Source organism: Peromyscus californicus, unplaced genomic scaffold (genome assembly GCF_007827085.1).
Source record: "Peromyscus californicus insignis strain IS unplaced genomic scaffold, ASM782708v3 Scaffold_19__1_contigs__length_69161282, whole genome shotgun sequence".
In the NCBI taxonomy this organism is placed as follows: Eukaryota; Metazoa; Chordata; class Mammalia; order Rodentia; family Cricetidae; genus Peromyscus; species Peromyscus californicus.
In genome coordinates, this window is record NW_026294491.1 from 33431081 (window position 1) to 33447472 (window position 16392).

Genomic DNA, 16392 nt, shown 5'->3' on the forward strand with positions numbered 1-16392 from the left:
TTTCTAACAAGGAGAACTGAAACAATTGTTCATCCACTGTCAAATAATCAGCCCCAGACAGCAGCTCAAAATGTATCACGACTTCATTCTAAATTTGAAAATGTTCAGCTAGTAAAAGAAAACATGAAGTTCCCCAAGATCTAAAGACTAGGGAACAGTCCTTACACATGACACTAGAATCATGGTCTTTAAAATTAAATCATTAAGGTTAGCTTCATCAAAATCTGTCACCTTCATCTTATAGAAGTTCCTATATATCCCATTAAAATAAATAATTTATACAACAGGAAATATTTAGAAAGGTCTAACCAATAAATAACTCATATTTTAAACAATAAAATAGTTCCAACATCCAATGGCAAAAGGCATATAGCCCAGCTGGAGATAGGGGAAAACAGAGAGACAGCTTGTGGGTGGAGACATGTGGGTAGTGCATCCCAGCACATGGAACACTGAGGACATGGCAGTTAGGGACAGACAGGATTCTGTCGCTATTAGAATGTTCAAAGGCAAAACTAGTGGCAAAGTGTTGATGAAGATACAGAGACCCTGTTCCTCACCACACTGCTTCTGAGCTTGTGAAATGGCACAGCTGTACAGGCAAAGAGTTTGGTAGCTTCTGAGAAACTGGAACACTCATCCGCTAGGGTGTGCACACCTGAGGTCATGGCACTTGAGAGGCTGAGACAAAAGAATATTAAGTTTGAAGCCAGCCTGGACAGCATTCTGAAGCCCTATAGCCAAAAAAATAAATAAATAAAAATAAAAATAAATAAGCTTTCACTTACTGTATGGTCATTGTACTACTGGGCTAAAAGTGTTTAGCCATGCAAAATAATACACATTCTTTTTAATCACCCCAAATTCAAAACATCCCAAATGCCTTGAAGTTGGATATTGATTAAACAAAGTACTTAGCAATAAGAAGGAATGAACTATTGATGCATGCAATAATTGATATCAAGCAATCAAAATGCAAAAATGAATATCAAGGGCATGAGCATTAAATAAATGAAGCAAGTATTAGGTTATATATTGTATCAGTTCCTTTAATAATATTGAAATGATAAAAACATAATTATATATAGCATATTAGCATTAGCGAATGCTAAGGGGCTGGGATGATTAGAGATAAAAGACTGAAGGAGTAACAGGGTGAAGAACCTCATAGGAATAGAGTGTTCCTGGATGGTGATTGTGGGTGGTGTTCATACCATGCAGATCTACTCATGTGATAAATAATGATATGTACACACAAAGTCTATCTATCTATGTCCATTTCCTGGACTGGACTTGCATTATTCCAATGGAAGATGCTAATGAGAAAGGAAGTCAAGTTGAAGGAAAGAGGGAGCCGCTGTGTTATCCTTGTGATCACCTGCGGTAGTATAGCATCTGCCAAAGATGTATACTGATATGTTTATCATAGAAAATACATAATGTTTGGAATTTGTTTGAAAATAGTGCTGTGGTGGTTTGAAGAAGAATGGCCTTTATAGGCTCATGTCTGAATACTTGGTCCCTCATTGGTAGAACTGTTTGGGAAGGATTACGAGGTGTGGCCTTTGGGAAGAGGTATGCCACTGGGGGTGGTCATTTTGAGTTAACTCTCTCTGCCTCTGACGTGCATATCAAGACATTAATTAGCTTTCAGTTGTTCCTGCTGCCATACCTTTGCTCTGTCATCATGGATTCCAACCCTCTGAAACCATAAGCCCCAAATTAAACACTGTCTTTTGTAAGGTGCCTTGTTCATGGCATTTTTATCACTGCAATAGAAAGTAACTAGAACAAGTACACTGGATTATTTCTAGAGAGGGGACAAATACAATAATTATCAAAGTGGGGCAATGGCAACCTATTTATGGTCATTGTACTAGTTCTTTATAAATATCTGAAAATGTTCAATAAATAAAACAGTGGCATATGCCTATAATCCCAGCACTCCAGAGATGGAGGCAGGTAGATCAGGAGTTTAAGGTCATTCTCGAATTCATAGGAAGTTTGAGGACAGCTTGAGCTCCATGAAACTCTAAAAACAAATTAAAATAATAAAATTCTGAAATATAACCAAAATCCACCACCACAGACTGATATTTTAAGTTACACAGCTTTCCAGACACACAAAGGTTTTGTTGTTGATGATGATATTTTATTTGGTTTCCTTTTCTTTTTATGAGATGTTTGTTTAAATGGTGCAGTTAGTGTCTGTTAAATGGTGAGCATAGGGCTATGCAAGAATTAGACATGTGTTCACATCTTAGTATTCTGCTTCTAATGCTCTAAAATACAGAAAGCTTCCTAACTAGGGCACTGAGCTCAGTTATATCTTCCAACTGTTTGTAGAACTGAAAACTCTTTAACCTTGTAAGTCTATAGATATATGTCTTCACTCCTTCTTCTGAAGCAAGCATCCTCTCCATGCACACTCTCTCACCCCATGCAGCACTGGTCTTCCCATGATGCTCTCACTCGCTCTCATCCAACTGGCTCTCTCTTGTTCTATGTACTTCAGGTATACTCTGGCCTTGGTCCTGTTTCTTCTTTCTGAAAGGCATTTCTCTGGGAACAGGTCACTCACAGGCTTTCTTTTTTATTATTTTTTTAAATTTATTTTACATACCAACCACAAATTCCCCTCCTTCCTCTCCTCTTGTTCCCTCCCCCATCTTTTCTTTACTCCCTCTCCCGTCCACTCCTCAGAAAGAGTAAGGCCTTGGGAGTCAACAAAGCATGGCCTATCAAATTGAGGCAGGACCAAGCTTCTCCCCACTGCATGAAGGCTGAGCGAGGCATCCCACCATAGGGAAAAGGTTCCAAAAAGCCAGCTCATGCACCAGGAACCGGTCCTGTTCCTACTGCTAGGGGTCTCACAATCAGTCCAAGCTACACAACTGCCACCTACATGCAGAGGGCCTAGGTCAGTCCCATGTAGGCTCCCTAGCTGTCAGTCTAGAGTCAGACCCTCAGCATCTTCTTTCCCATCTCCACTCAGAGATTACTGTCTCAGAGGCTTTCTCCCAACTCCATGAGAGTTATTAACCATCTCTTCAGGTCTGTTCATCTCTAACTCCTCCCCATTTTTGGCTTCTCCATAGGACCTGTCATTATGAGCTAGATGGACATGTAATGACCTGTTCACATACTGGCCCACCTCCCTTCACGAGAATGATAAAGATTTCTTTTGTTTTTGTTGCTTTGTTCCTAAAACCACCAGAACCTACACAAAAGTGCCTGACACATAATAACATCTATCCAACAAACATTTGCTGAATGAATTTCAACCAATATTACCAGATAAGGAGTGCCACATTTTAGCCAGGACACATGGCATACTATTAAATGATGATGCTACTAGCAGAATGGTGATTGAGCTGACAACAAGAACACTTTACTCTGTCTGAAAACTCGACTAAATGTCCGATGTGAACACACACATGTGAGACAGCAGGACAGGAAACATCCCACTAGGGAGAAGCTATGATGTATGCTTATGGCCTGATGGTGTCCTACTCTGGGAGTTCTGAACAGGGAGAGGATCGTAGGAATAGCTGACATTTATTGAATAATGATCTGACAACTGTTTTTGCTAAGTACTTATGCTATTATCTCTATTCATTTTACTCACAACTATATGAAGTGGTTTCTATTTTTATGGCCATTTTCCAAACCAGTGTGTAAAAGAAGCTGCTATGCGTACTCTTAGCTCAAGTACAGTGCCAGAGACTAGGCACTGGCTAGAAGCTGGGCTTGTAACTCCCACAGAAGCTGGCCGCATGCCAGTCCCTATGTGACACCCACTCTGTGCAGCGTATCTAGTCCCCAAAGGAGGCTCTTAGGGCCATGGAGACATTTCAGCTGCCCAGGAGAACCCATTCCAGCTGAGCCTTCCTCTTCCCATTGCTTATAACTTATATTCCCCAACTACCTGTACAATCTTTTATGTCTATCTGAGTTCTGCTCTGAAAAATTCTGTTTCTGTATTTAGTTTTTCATTTAGTGTTGCCTTATGTATACATCTATGAGGGCAAGAATTTCAGGCTTATCCTGAAGCATTCAGAATAGTGCCAGGTATACTGTAGGCACTTAGTAATTTTTTTAAAAAAAAAATGTTCCAGTTAATACTTTGATACTCTCTTCAAAGGAAAGGCCCCAAACTGTGAAGAGAAGCAATAACATTTAAAGATAAGAGGCCTGGGTGAGCTCTGTTCCCTTTGGAGTTGCATATTCTGATGAAGGAAGACAAAAGGGGAGTAACCATTACCATGTGGTTGTGGGCTAAGGTCTGCAACCAGGTAGCATGCAGAAAGGATGAGCACACAGGACTCAACCTTGCATCAAAGTATTCAGGAAAAAGGCAATAACTTTAAGGGAATAGAAATAGGAACAAAATTGTATATGTCCAGTGCAGATACAAAACACTTCTATTCATTCTTTCCAAACAACACAGCATAGTGAGTACTGATAAACCTGTTACATCACATTAGAATTATAAGTCACTAGGAAATCATTTAAAGAATATGGAGTGATGTGCATCATTTCTTTGAAGAAAAAAAAAAGGACATGATTTTATATAAAGGACTTAAGTAGCCATGGACATTGGTGTCCATGAGCGGGGTCCTGGAACCAATGTTCCCATATTATTGAGGAACAAATATGATTCCAAAAAGCTTATGCCTTGGGCTGGAAGTATTGGGAATGGTTGTCTAAAAGTCCCCAGAGATCTTGTCAAAAGACAATTCATGTGTGTGCCAACCCCATCTCCACTGCCCAGGATATTTGTCAATATCTAGAGACTATTATTATTATTATTATTATTATTATTATTATTATTATTATTATTATTAAGAGATTTTTTTCTATTCACTTTACATACCAATCACAGATTCCCTGTTCTCCCTCCTCCCACTCCCTAGCCTTCCTCCCTAACCCACCCCTCATTCCTACCCCCTCCAAGGCAGGGTCTCCCATGGGGAGTCAGCAGAGCCTGGTACATTCAGTTGTGGCAGGTCCAAGCTCCTCCTCCCTACACCAAAGCTGTACAAAGTGTCTCACTATAAGCACTAGGCTCCAAAAAGCCGGCTCATGCACTAGGGACGGGTTCCGATCCCACTGCCTGGGGACCCCCTAAACAGAGATAATTTTTATGGTCACAAGTGAGAGGTCCCTACTAGTGCGTAGAAGCCAGGCTTCTTATAAACCATCTAGCGATGCACCAGATAGTCTCCACAGCGAAGGATCAGCCAGCCCTCAATACAAAGATGCCAAGATTGAAAAACCCGGCTGTGCGGCTCATCCTGAGAAGGGGATTCCACTTATAAGCACAGCAGGCATTTTTTTTTTCAGATACACATAGAGCCTAGAGCCTGTTCTCCCAAAAGCAAGTCAGCCTACACTGCTGTCTGAGTCTTATTTTTCAGAAAGCAATCACCTCCCAATCTGAGGAACTTGAGAATAAATCACAGGTAATGCAAAATAGCTTCCTCTCAAAGAGTAATTGTTAACTACAACTTTGATGCTGGGTCCTGGATATGCATAGCTGATTCTATCCTCAAGGGCGACTGTGTAGAGAAGCTCTGTGCAGGGTTGTGGGAGTATTACTCACACCAAATCCACTGAGAGCCTGTGTTTGGATGGGGGTTGGGGGATCACATGAAAGATCAGCTGTTAACCAGCCACTGCAGAATCCCTTACAATATATGATGAATCTGTGATCATGGCTGTGTGGGGCCAGATGTTTGAATAAATAGCAGAAGTTCAAGTTGATGTTAACATACTTTCAAATTCTAAGTACTTTGCATTATGGGAGATAGATACACTTTCTATTCAATTTTGCAGTGTGTATCTTTTTTTCTGCTTAGGTAAATTAGATGTGTTTAAAATACTGGTTAGATTTAGAGTCATATCCAAAATTGACATCTATGAATGTGCAGAAAATTAATAAATAAACCAGAGACATATCCAAAAGTTGATCTACAAGTGGGGGATGAGAGAGATCCTGATGAGATAATTAGATGCCAAAGATTTGCCACTGTATCTCCTAAATACTTGAAGCATTTACCTTAACTCCACTCAAATTGAATTCATTCCTGTGCTAGATCAAAAAGTCAAATGCCAGGACATGTATCTCTAAATGCTGTTTTGCTTCACGCTGCACAGTAAAATGAGTTTGTATGTGTGGTTGTTTTGGTAAAGCCTCTCCATCATTCTCTTCTTTTGGTGGCTATTCTAAGCCCCAGCATTGGCTAACTGCATGGCTCTCGACTTTCTTGCTGCACATACCATAGCAATCCTTGGCAGGTTCTGCATTCCCAGCACTCTGAGCCCCACCCCTTTATGAGGGACAAGGCTTCCTAAGCTGTCCCTTGGGAGAAGGAAAAGGAAGGGCCAGCCTAGAGTGGGACTTGGCTCTCGGGTAGATTAGGAGGTGATAAAATGTTCAGGAACTGGAAATGAGTTCCCCAGGGCGGGTGAGAAGGGCATTACCAAAAAAAAAGAGCCCCGGGTTCAGTCTCAGAATGGGCAATGAGTCAGAATGCATTGTAGAGCAGAGGTCTGGACATCCAGGGTAGAACTAGCAGGGCAGGCAGGTTGAGGAGAAGAAGGCCTCAGAAACAGCAATCTTGATGGGCATCTACCAGCATCCCTTGGTGGGGAGGGGCTGTTCCAGTCACTTGAGCAGCTGCATCATTAGCTCCTGATCCAGTTCCTTCCTGTGCCTCTTGATCCCCCTTTTGTCCTGCTTGCTTCATTAGAGACCACACCTCCCTTTTCTCCCCTCTTGCTGGCTCCTTGGACAGGGTGCTATACTCATCATGAATGTGTCTGCAATTCTGCTGGGCCCCTGCTTCTTGCCCTGTGTACAGCTTACACATACTGCCTGTGATTATTTTCTGAAAGATTGCTCATGATATCAACACTCTCTCCTGGCCTTTCTCACCACTATAACCTGAAGAATTAATGAAATGACAATAAACTTTACATACATATAATTATTTTTCATCTACAGGCAGCGGCAAATGCTTAAATTTTTGGGAAATCTTTAGGTAAAAATATGGAAAAATGTGAGCTAGCATGAAACCGGGGGTGAATATTTACCTTAGAATTTACAATGCATAAAACCATGTAGCATACAAGCATCGAAAAAGGACTAGAAAGAAAAAACAATGTCAAAGGGCACATTGGCAGGAGGCAAACACCATATTGCCTTCTGTGTACATTGTTTTAGACTCTATCACATCTTTTTCTCTTGTCATCCTAGAGCCCCCCAGCTTTCTTTTGTTTAGTGACCAACATCCACAACTTAATCATGTTGGTTATTCCTTTGCAGAGTTCTCCTATATGCTTATTCTACCCTGGTGATTTTTCAGCAGGATGCCATCCCCACGGGGTGAATTCTTTCAGCTGGCTCACACAAACCCTCACCTCCTGCCTTTCTTTCTTATCCTCCTCTGCTACAGTGGCTAGAAAAGCCCAAAGCTCTATGTCCCCACCTTGGGAACATGCAACAGTTTGATGAATAAGGATTGACCAGGAACCCACAAGCAGATTCTTGGCACAGTTGGCTGATGTGAGTAAAACATGAAGTGACAGATGAATGTCCGCTTGCAAAGGAAAGGGGAAGCCTGGTTCCCACACAGCATCATCACAGCAGCAACCTTGACCTTCTTGTTGCATGAGGATATTTAAAGCACAGCTTTAGAATGGATCTCTTCTGTCTTTCTACTGCTAGTTTCCCAGCATCCACTTCAGTTTACATTTTACATGACAACAGAAGAGGCAAGACTGGAATAGAATATTCAATAAGTAAACACCGACAATGAGGCAAAGGACAGCTGATGGTTGAAAACCGTGCTGGACACTGAGAAGTACAAAGAAGAGAAAAAGCAATGTAAGAGGCGTCTGGGTCTATTTAGTAAAGAGGCAAAGCAATATGCATCCACAGATGCTTAGACATCAGCATCCACATACAGGAAGGTATAATGATGCAGTGGATACTCTACAGTCCTGAGCTAAACAGATGAGACTCCCATTCTGTGGAGCTTAGGATAGAGCTGCAATGAAATACGTTCAAGAAATGAGCACACAGGTAAACATGAAAAGTGTGTGTTTTCAATGAAACAGTTCAAGAATGTTGTTAAGTGGGGGGAAACTGGCCTAGTCCATGTGCACAGAGATCTGCCAAGGAAAGTCTTCCTAGAAAATCTTTGATCCTGCATCTGTGTTAGAGAATGGGGGGCAGGGAGTGAAAAACATTAGTGCACAGGGCAGAGAGAAGCACAGATTCCGCAGAATTCAATGGTCCAGTAACTAGCCCATATTCAAGAAAACTTGAAATAGTGCACAATATATGATGCTTAATTAGAAAACAGGAGGTGGGTGTGGTAGGTATATCTGTAATTCTAGCACTTGGAAGAATGAAGCGGGAGGATCACCAATTCCAGGCCAGCATAGGTTGCATAAGAAAATCCTGTAGCACACACACACACACACACACACACACAGAGAGAGAGAGAGAGAGAGAGAGAGAGAGAGAGAGAGAGAGAGAGAGAGAGAGAGAGAAGATAGAGGGGGAGGGAGGGAGGGAGGGAGGGAGGGAGGGAGGGAGGAAGGAAGGAAGGAAGGAAGGAAGGAAGGAAGGAAGGAAGGAAGGAAGGGAGACAGAGAAGGAAGGAAGGGAGACAGAGAAGGAGGGGGAAGAGAAGGAGGGGGAAAGAGAGGGAGGGAGGAAGGGAGTCAGTGTGTAACTCTGTGATAGTGTGTGAGCTTAGAATGTATAAGGCCATGAGTTCTAGCCCCTGCAACACCAAGAAAGAAGAAAACCAAGTCTGCTATTCGTTTTTTTTTTTCACCTAAAAATAACTAAAGTGGTTTATTACTGAAAGTATTTGATTGATTCACTGATGATTGTATATACTAGGAAAATGCTCTACCACTGAGCTGTCTCCAGCTTCTAAATGTGAGTTTATATTGTTATTCTCCACAAAATTATAAGCATTTCCCAGTTACAAAGCACTACACTAATTTCTAGAGACATCAATATGAATAAAAATGAAAATAAAAAATAAAAGTAGACTAGTCTGTTCTGTGCTACTGTGGATCTGGAAGAAGCTGAGGGAAGTGATTACCCTAAGCATAATAACAGCACCCAGCAGTGGATAGAAGTGCTGGAGACTATGGGGACCCCAATGAAGGGAAATATTAATACAATCAGAACTGAATCATCTTGAAAATTAGTGTATGTCCAGTCTGTCATCACCAGATGATACAAACAAGTGAACCATGATGACTGTAAGCTGAAACAGCCAGCAAGTCTAACCCCTGGCAGATCTCCAATGGTGTTATTTAATGGACTTTGAAATTCACCAGCCTGTTTCAAAAACTGAGAATAAAATCCCTCACTCACTGGGCTCAGGCAATCGTTCTGTTATCTAAATTTGAGAGCGAATGAATCTCAGACTCTGTCTTTGAGAGTTAAAAAGTATTCAAAGGCAACACTGAATTAGAACCAAATGTACACACAGGTTCAATTCAGATGAAAAAGCAGAAACCATACATTCTTAGTGCCGCTTATTTGATTTTCTTTTTGTTTCTCTGAGATGGGGACTGGCTGGGTAGTTCAGACTAGTCTTGAATTCTCCATCTGCCTCCTGAATGCAGAGGCGTGCCACCAAGCGCAGTCTCATGGCTCTTCACACTAAGCAACTGTGCCCAGTCTTTTCTTCCACTGTCATTTTATCAAACTTACAATCAAACAGAAGCCAGAGCCTTAAGATCTTTGTGTTAGTTCTGCCAGTGACCGGCTGTGCGAGCATGCGCCGCTACGTTTTCACACACAAGTCAACCCCGACCAACAGTCATTCTAAAAACTCAGGTGAGTGGAAACTCATATTAACAATTTTCCAGGCCACGATATTTCAAATTTTATAAACAATACCTCCAATTTACTGAAAATGGCTGTAATACCTGGTAATTATGAAGCTACATAGAGCTGCCTACAAAGTAGCTTTGGGGTCTGGGGAAGACAAGTGGAGTCTCATCAACTAGGAAACACAAACACAAAAGTCAGGTTGGCTGCTGTTCAGGAAATCTATGCCATTCTCTTGGATGTCGGACACAAAGGACAACCTTGCTCATCATCATGAGAATAAATGAAATGTCTATCTTATTCCTGTTCTAGAGCATATCTTTTTTTTTTTTACTCAGTGTTCAATAAAATTGCTTAAAGTGGATGTGGAGTTACATATGGATGCCAAACAAGAGTCTGGTAATTTTTTAAAAGTTGGATGCAATTTTGTCACTGGATCCAAATTACTGGCACAATAATTACACGCAATGCTACATAATAATTCTAAGCATAATTGCAGTGGGATTTCCATGACATGCATTTACTCCATCTCCAGCATAATTATTATGCACAGATGATGATACTTCATCTTCCTATTCTCCAGTATCTCCTTAAGGTGCATAGGTTTTTGAATATATGGTGTCTGTAATACCTCTCTCACTGATGGATCTCAACATGTGAATGATAACAACGATACTAATATTAATGTAATGACCCTAAGTTCTGGAAATCTAACCCCATATAACCCCTTAGTTCATTTTATAAGACTAAGAATGGGGATGAAAGGACAGCTTTGTGACTTTCCTGTAAGCAGAATAAGTCTCTGTGCTGTTGCACCCATCACTTCTGATATCAGTGAGAGAGTCTACTTCCTGCAGGACATGGGAGCCTTGTACAGGTATGGAGGAGATGCCTTCCTAGCTTTTCAATGGGAAGGAGCACACATCATGTCCGTTGCTCAAGGCCACAGTCTTTTGGACTGTGTGGACAAGCACAGCCACAGGTAACCTCATCTTCCTTCCTATCCAGACTGGACACTGATTCCATAAAGTGTCATGGGACTGCCACAAAGGTGAATGACACTACCTTTCATAAATACAAAATCATAATGTATGCATTTCTGACAGAAAGAAGAGAAGTAGATGAGCCAGGAGTCGTGTGAAGGTCTCTAAAGTTTTGGGGGTAGTGGATGCTGTGTGTCAGACTATGGTGTCTGGGCCAAAGAAGAGGTTAGATATCCTGTAAAGGATCCCTTTTTAGATTTGAGTAACACCTGTGATCAGCTGGCTCTGGTTTGAGTAGAGCAGATCACTCTCCATAAATGGGTGGGGCCTCATTCAATAATGTGAAGGCAGTAAGAGCAAAGATGGGGTTCCCGAGAAAGAAAAACTTTTGTCACACAATATGTAAGCTTGATGGGAGTGTCCATCCTGCCAGCTTCCTCAACAGACTTCAGACTTCTCAGGCCCACAATTACCTGAGATAAATCCTTAAAATCAATAGACAGACATACAGCCAGACACACAGGCAGGCAGGCAGACAGACAGACAAATGACAGTCATAGAAAGTGGATAGATAATATATAATATATATACACACATAACACACACACACACACACACACACACACACACACACACACACACACACACACACACACATATATATATACTCTTTCAGCCCCAGCTTCCACATTTATGGTTTCATCAACTGTGAGCTACAATTACTCAGAAAAGCCATGTGCCTCTACCAACCGTGATCATACTTCTCATTCTTCTTGTCAGTCCATAAATGATACAGCGTAGCAATTACTTAAATAGTATTTGCATATTTATTAGGTATTATAAGAACGCTAGACATGGCCTAAAGTATAAAGTTGATGTGAGCAGATTGTATGCAAATGCTATACCACTCTATGTAAGAGACTTCAGTATCTGAGGATTTGGGTATCTATGGGAGTTTCTGGAACCAATCCGGCAAGCATACAGGAAAAAATAGACATTCAATTGGTTCTGCTCTGTAGAACTCTGGCTAATATTATTTTATTCAAAACATTACACAAATTAGGATTCCTTTTCAGAACAATACATTTGACTCTTTGTAAGGTATTGATAGTTTGTACCAATTCTTCATTTAATTATCAAAAACAATGTTTTTAATATGATTTCCAGTTAATTCTATCGATGGTCAATCATACTCAACAGAGTAAAGTCACTTTTTAGGAAAAAGGTATTATAATCACATTTCATATGTAACCATTATGGAAGAAATTTAAGTAGGATGTATACTATAATACTTGAACTAGCTATACTCGGGAAGCAGCTCTTCTTGATAAACATCACTGTCTTCCAATTCAAAACTACATTTTAAATTATTTGCCTAAATCTCGAGTAAACCACAATAGCTCCAATTTAGAACAAAGCTGTATTCTAATTAAACGTATAAATGGTGTGTTAAAATATTAATGTTTTACATTTAGCAAATTAATATCAGATAAAGCATTATAATTATAGATATCAAACTATTTTTAATTGTTTGTAAAACTTTTGCAGCCAGGCCAGTCTTGGGAGACACCTGGAGGTCAGGGATACTTACTAACTGCAGAGTCATAGGAAGTAGAGTTGTATTCACCCCTCATGAAGGGGTATGGAGACAGGTAAGCATGTGTGCAGTTCTTGGACGGTGGCTGATTGGCTAGGGAGAAAGGCAAAGAAATGGTGTCCATTACTGAAGATTCAGACATGACTCACGCCTAATGAAACAGGAACCCGGGAACCAGGGACACACAAGCAAAACAAGACTGCTGGCCTACCAACAAGTCCAGAAACCTGCCAGGAGAAGAAAACTCTGCTGAAAAACACGGGGAACTTGGAATGAGAGTTTTCTAAAGCAGCTAGAATTCAATGGGAGAAACACAAATTCCCAGAGGGACCAAAAGCATAGGCAAAACGCTGTACCTGTTTTCAGATATTCTTTCTACCAATAGGATGCCTGGCACCTAGGAGATATTAAAAATGGTTGTTTTCAAAATGTAGTAAAGTTAGGTTTGACCTTGACTAGTTCAGATGAACAGAAAGTTCTCTCTACACTCCTTCTGATGTTAGGGAAAAGATACAAGTGATGGAACATTAAACTTAAGAATTCAAACAAAATTCCAGCATTTGGGGAAACCACAAGAATAACTTTTATGCCCTATGAAAACTTAAAATTTATTCCATGTGCACTTAGATTTCGAAATCTAAGTCTGTACTCTAACCGTGGTCAATGATGACAGAGTATCTCAGAAGGACGTGAAGTCACTGGAGACTTAAGCAATCTGGTGACAAGTTGCAGGACATACAAGGAGCAAGGGGGGGGTGACAGAATTTGAAAATAAGACTATAATCTCAACCCTCCCTAAGCTTTGAGCTAATAACTAGTTCTTTTATTGTTGAAGATAATAAAGTGACTGCTAGCTATTTTCAATGAATTGTTTCTCTAAGATAAATACAGCAGAAGAAATACAGTTCAAGGAATGCATCATAGTCTTCAAGTTCCTGGACTTCAAAAGGGAACTTTAAATTTCTCTATAAGGACATGAACATAAAAGGGAGGCATTTCTCCATAGTGCCTACAAACTTGGGTGAAGCCCAACTAAGGCGGCTTTCATCTGCTACCACTGGTAATTAAGTTTCATTACAAAAAAATAGATTAAAAAACTTTTAAGCTATGAATATAAAATAATACCTCTATTTCTGGGCTTTTGTATTTGAAATTTCAGTTTATAGCCAAATGAATTTCCAAAACACTTATTCGAAACATACCAATAATAGACACTTGAAAAGAAACTACCATAGACAAAAATCTGCTTTTCTCTTTTTAATTAGAGGCAGTATATTTTAAATATGGGCAGAGAAACAGCAGGTACTCCAGTTTTATTGTAAATATTCAGACTCTTACTTTTATGAGAGAAGAGAAATGATCGATAGAGACATTTCTCCTGTAAAGGATTCTGTTCGTGACCCTTTTGATGGCATCGTGCTGAGACTGCACTATTAGGAACCCAGTCCACTTGAACGTGACGGGTACTAGATAAGAAGCGGTTTGCTTCTGTCTCAGACAAAGGGGGCTGAACAAGGCCAGCTGCACTTACTGTACCAGAACTTCCAGATGTTGGAGTTGTTCTCTTCCACAATGCCACTGAACCAGCACCTCCAGAAAAATCCTTCGTGGTGAAAAGTGATGTTCTCTATCTGCACAGAAGACAAATGACTTGCTGTCAAACCCAAGAGTATAACTATGTCTCCTATGTCTTAATGCCTGTGATCCCCAATAATGATAACCACTAGCTCCCTACAGAACTCTCCCATGAAGAAATAGACACCCCACGGATATTCTACATACAGTGCCTAAGGCTGCCCTCATGGCTACTAAGTACAGCAATATTTTGAAGAAGAAACGCACATTCTGTTCACCTGAACACCTGCCCACTTCAGTCGCAAGAAGCCAATAATCCGATCCAAAAGCCACCAAAAACAACAAAACCCCCAAAGCTCCGAAGAGAGCCCCAAAGAAAATGGCAACATTCAGTCTCATTTTCCAATTGACTGGTTTCCTTTCAAATAAAAGAACAAATTGTAAACAGTCAACTTCTCAATAACAACAGCAGAGAAAGAATGTCACTCTTGAGTCTTGAGTCGGCAAGAACTCCGGAGCAGGTCCTCGCTTGAGCCGTGGTGGCTTCTCATTTCCACACTGTTGTCCCTTTGCTCTCCCTGGAGGGGCTCCAACCCAGCAGCTGAGAATGGCTGGCTATTTTAGGATACTGATTGAGGAGCTTTCTTCTCCCATGGGGATCAAAAAATAGCTGACCTTCCCCTCACTATAAAGAGACAAACCAGGCAGGAGCAGGCTGGGATTATCATCCCGCTGTTGGGTAATCCATCCAAGTGGAAAGGACAGGGAACCAGGAGGAAGCCGTTGGGTTCTAGCCTCCTCTGCTTGAGAGTCTGAACAGGCTGCTCTTAGGCTAAAATGGGCATGACAACCTGGAGAAACTTGAGAGGCTCTTGGAAATGTAAATGGCCACTACTGGAGCCACAAAGAGCTCTCAAAAACAATAGAATTTGTAATCAAAGTCTTGATTACTTGTGGACGTTCGGGGGAAGAGGGAACCTAGGTTTGGTTCAGGTTCATAACTCATCCATTCAAATGGCATCTAAAAGATCATTTATACATGACAGTAGAATTCCGGAAGGAACAAAAATTAATGTTATTCAGCATCCTGGAGGGACATAAAAGCCTGTTCTTCGGTGACTCAAGCCAATTTGTTCTAAATAAGTAGCCTGAAGCTGAACTGAAGTCTTAGAAATATATTGTTTTCTGGATTTCTTTCTTTCTTCTTCATCTTTAATATCTGATGTTTTTTAAAAATGTAAAACCTGCCTGCTATCCATACAGACCACACAACAGAAATAACTGTGTTTCTTTCGGTCCCCGTTGTCTCTTTGAAATTCATTTGCTTTGTTTTCATATCTAAATATGCCAGTGTGTCTTTAAAACGGATCTGGGTGCCCTTTATGATTCAGAAGGTCTGTTTGCCTGTTGTCTGATTGTTTCTCGAGAACAACATGGTCCCTTCAATCATCTAAGGAGCTATTTATGGACACAGTTTCCTTCACCCCTGCGGATGATAGACTCTGATGAAATTTGTGAGTGTAAAAAAATCCTGAGAAAGGATGAAAAGTCCTGATTCGCTCTTCCTGTGCGGAACCAGAGGTATCCAAGGCCATGAGAAGTAGTAGGCTCAGCCCAGAATCACTAACCGGAAGGGTCAAACTGAACTGAAAGCTTACCTGAGCTGACCCTTGCCTAATGCTCAAATTGGGTTTTTGTTAAGACTCCAGCACCAATTGGCTATGGCCTAACTTGCCTGTGCATCATCTAGGAGTATTGATAATGGCTGCACAGCTAGCTCTGCTATATATATATATATATATATATATATATATATATATATATATATATATATATATTGCCCCAAAGCTGTATCTTGGCGTTTGCCGATACCAGTCCCAGTCTGCTCTCTGAGATCATCACACAGTGCAAGTTTAAAACCCTCTGTTATGGGACAGAACTCCTGGATACTTTGCAATTATGCCTTTCCTCCTTAAACCACAGTCTCCACACCAATCCCAAATTCAGTCTTTTTTTTTTTTTTCCCTAAGCCAGTTAATTGTTCCCTTAAGTATCCTTAGACCACCACTGCATCAAATATCTGCTTTGGTTCTTCTCTACACTTTCCAAGCACCCAGCTGAAATAAGGTGTGACAAAGTAAACCTAACTGCGGACACTGTGGTTGTTGCCTGATCTGTCAACATGCTCCATTAGCCAGGTGGGCCCATCTGATTACAGGGATGCTCACATGAACAGGAGGGAAACTCTCCTGGCCTGAGCTTGCTGGAGGATTATTCATGCTCTCAGAACAGCTGCTGAGAGTTCATATGTACAGCTGCCCCTGGTATGTCCAGAAAACATTGTCTCCTTGCGGTCACCCATCACCTCT

The 16392-nt window shown here is 40.9% G+C and overlaps 1 protein-coding gene across 1 annotated transcript in view; it reads right to left on the reverse strand.

The window, feature by feature from the left end:
• Tmem182 (transmembrane protein 182) overlaps nt 1-14811 on the reverse strand; it is a 50306-nt gene extending 35495 nt beyond the window's left edge. The window contains exons 1-3 of the mRNA XM_052743945.1: nt 14291-14811; nt 13980-14079; nt 12443-12541 (exon numbers count right to left, since the gene is read on the reverse strand). Coding sequence (XP_052599905.1) covers nt 12443-12541; nt 13980-14079; nt 14291-14422 — 331 coding nt within the window. The 5' untranslated portion in view covers nt 14423-14811. The remainder of the gene's footprint in view (nt 1-12442; nt 12542-13979; nt 14080-14290) is intronic.
• Between the last annotated feature and the right edge of the window lie 1581 nt (nt 14812-16392).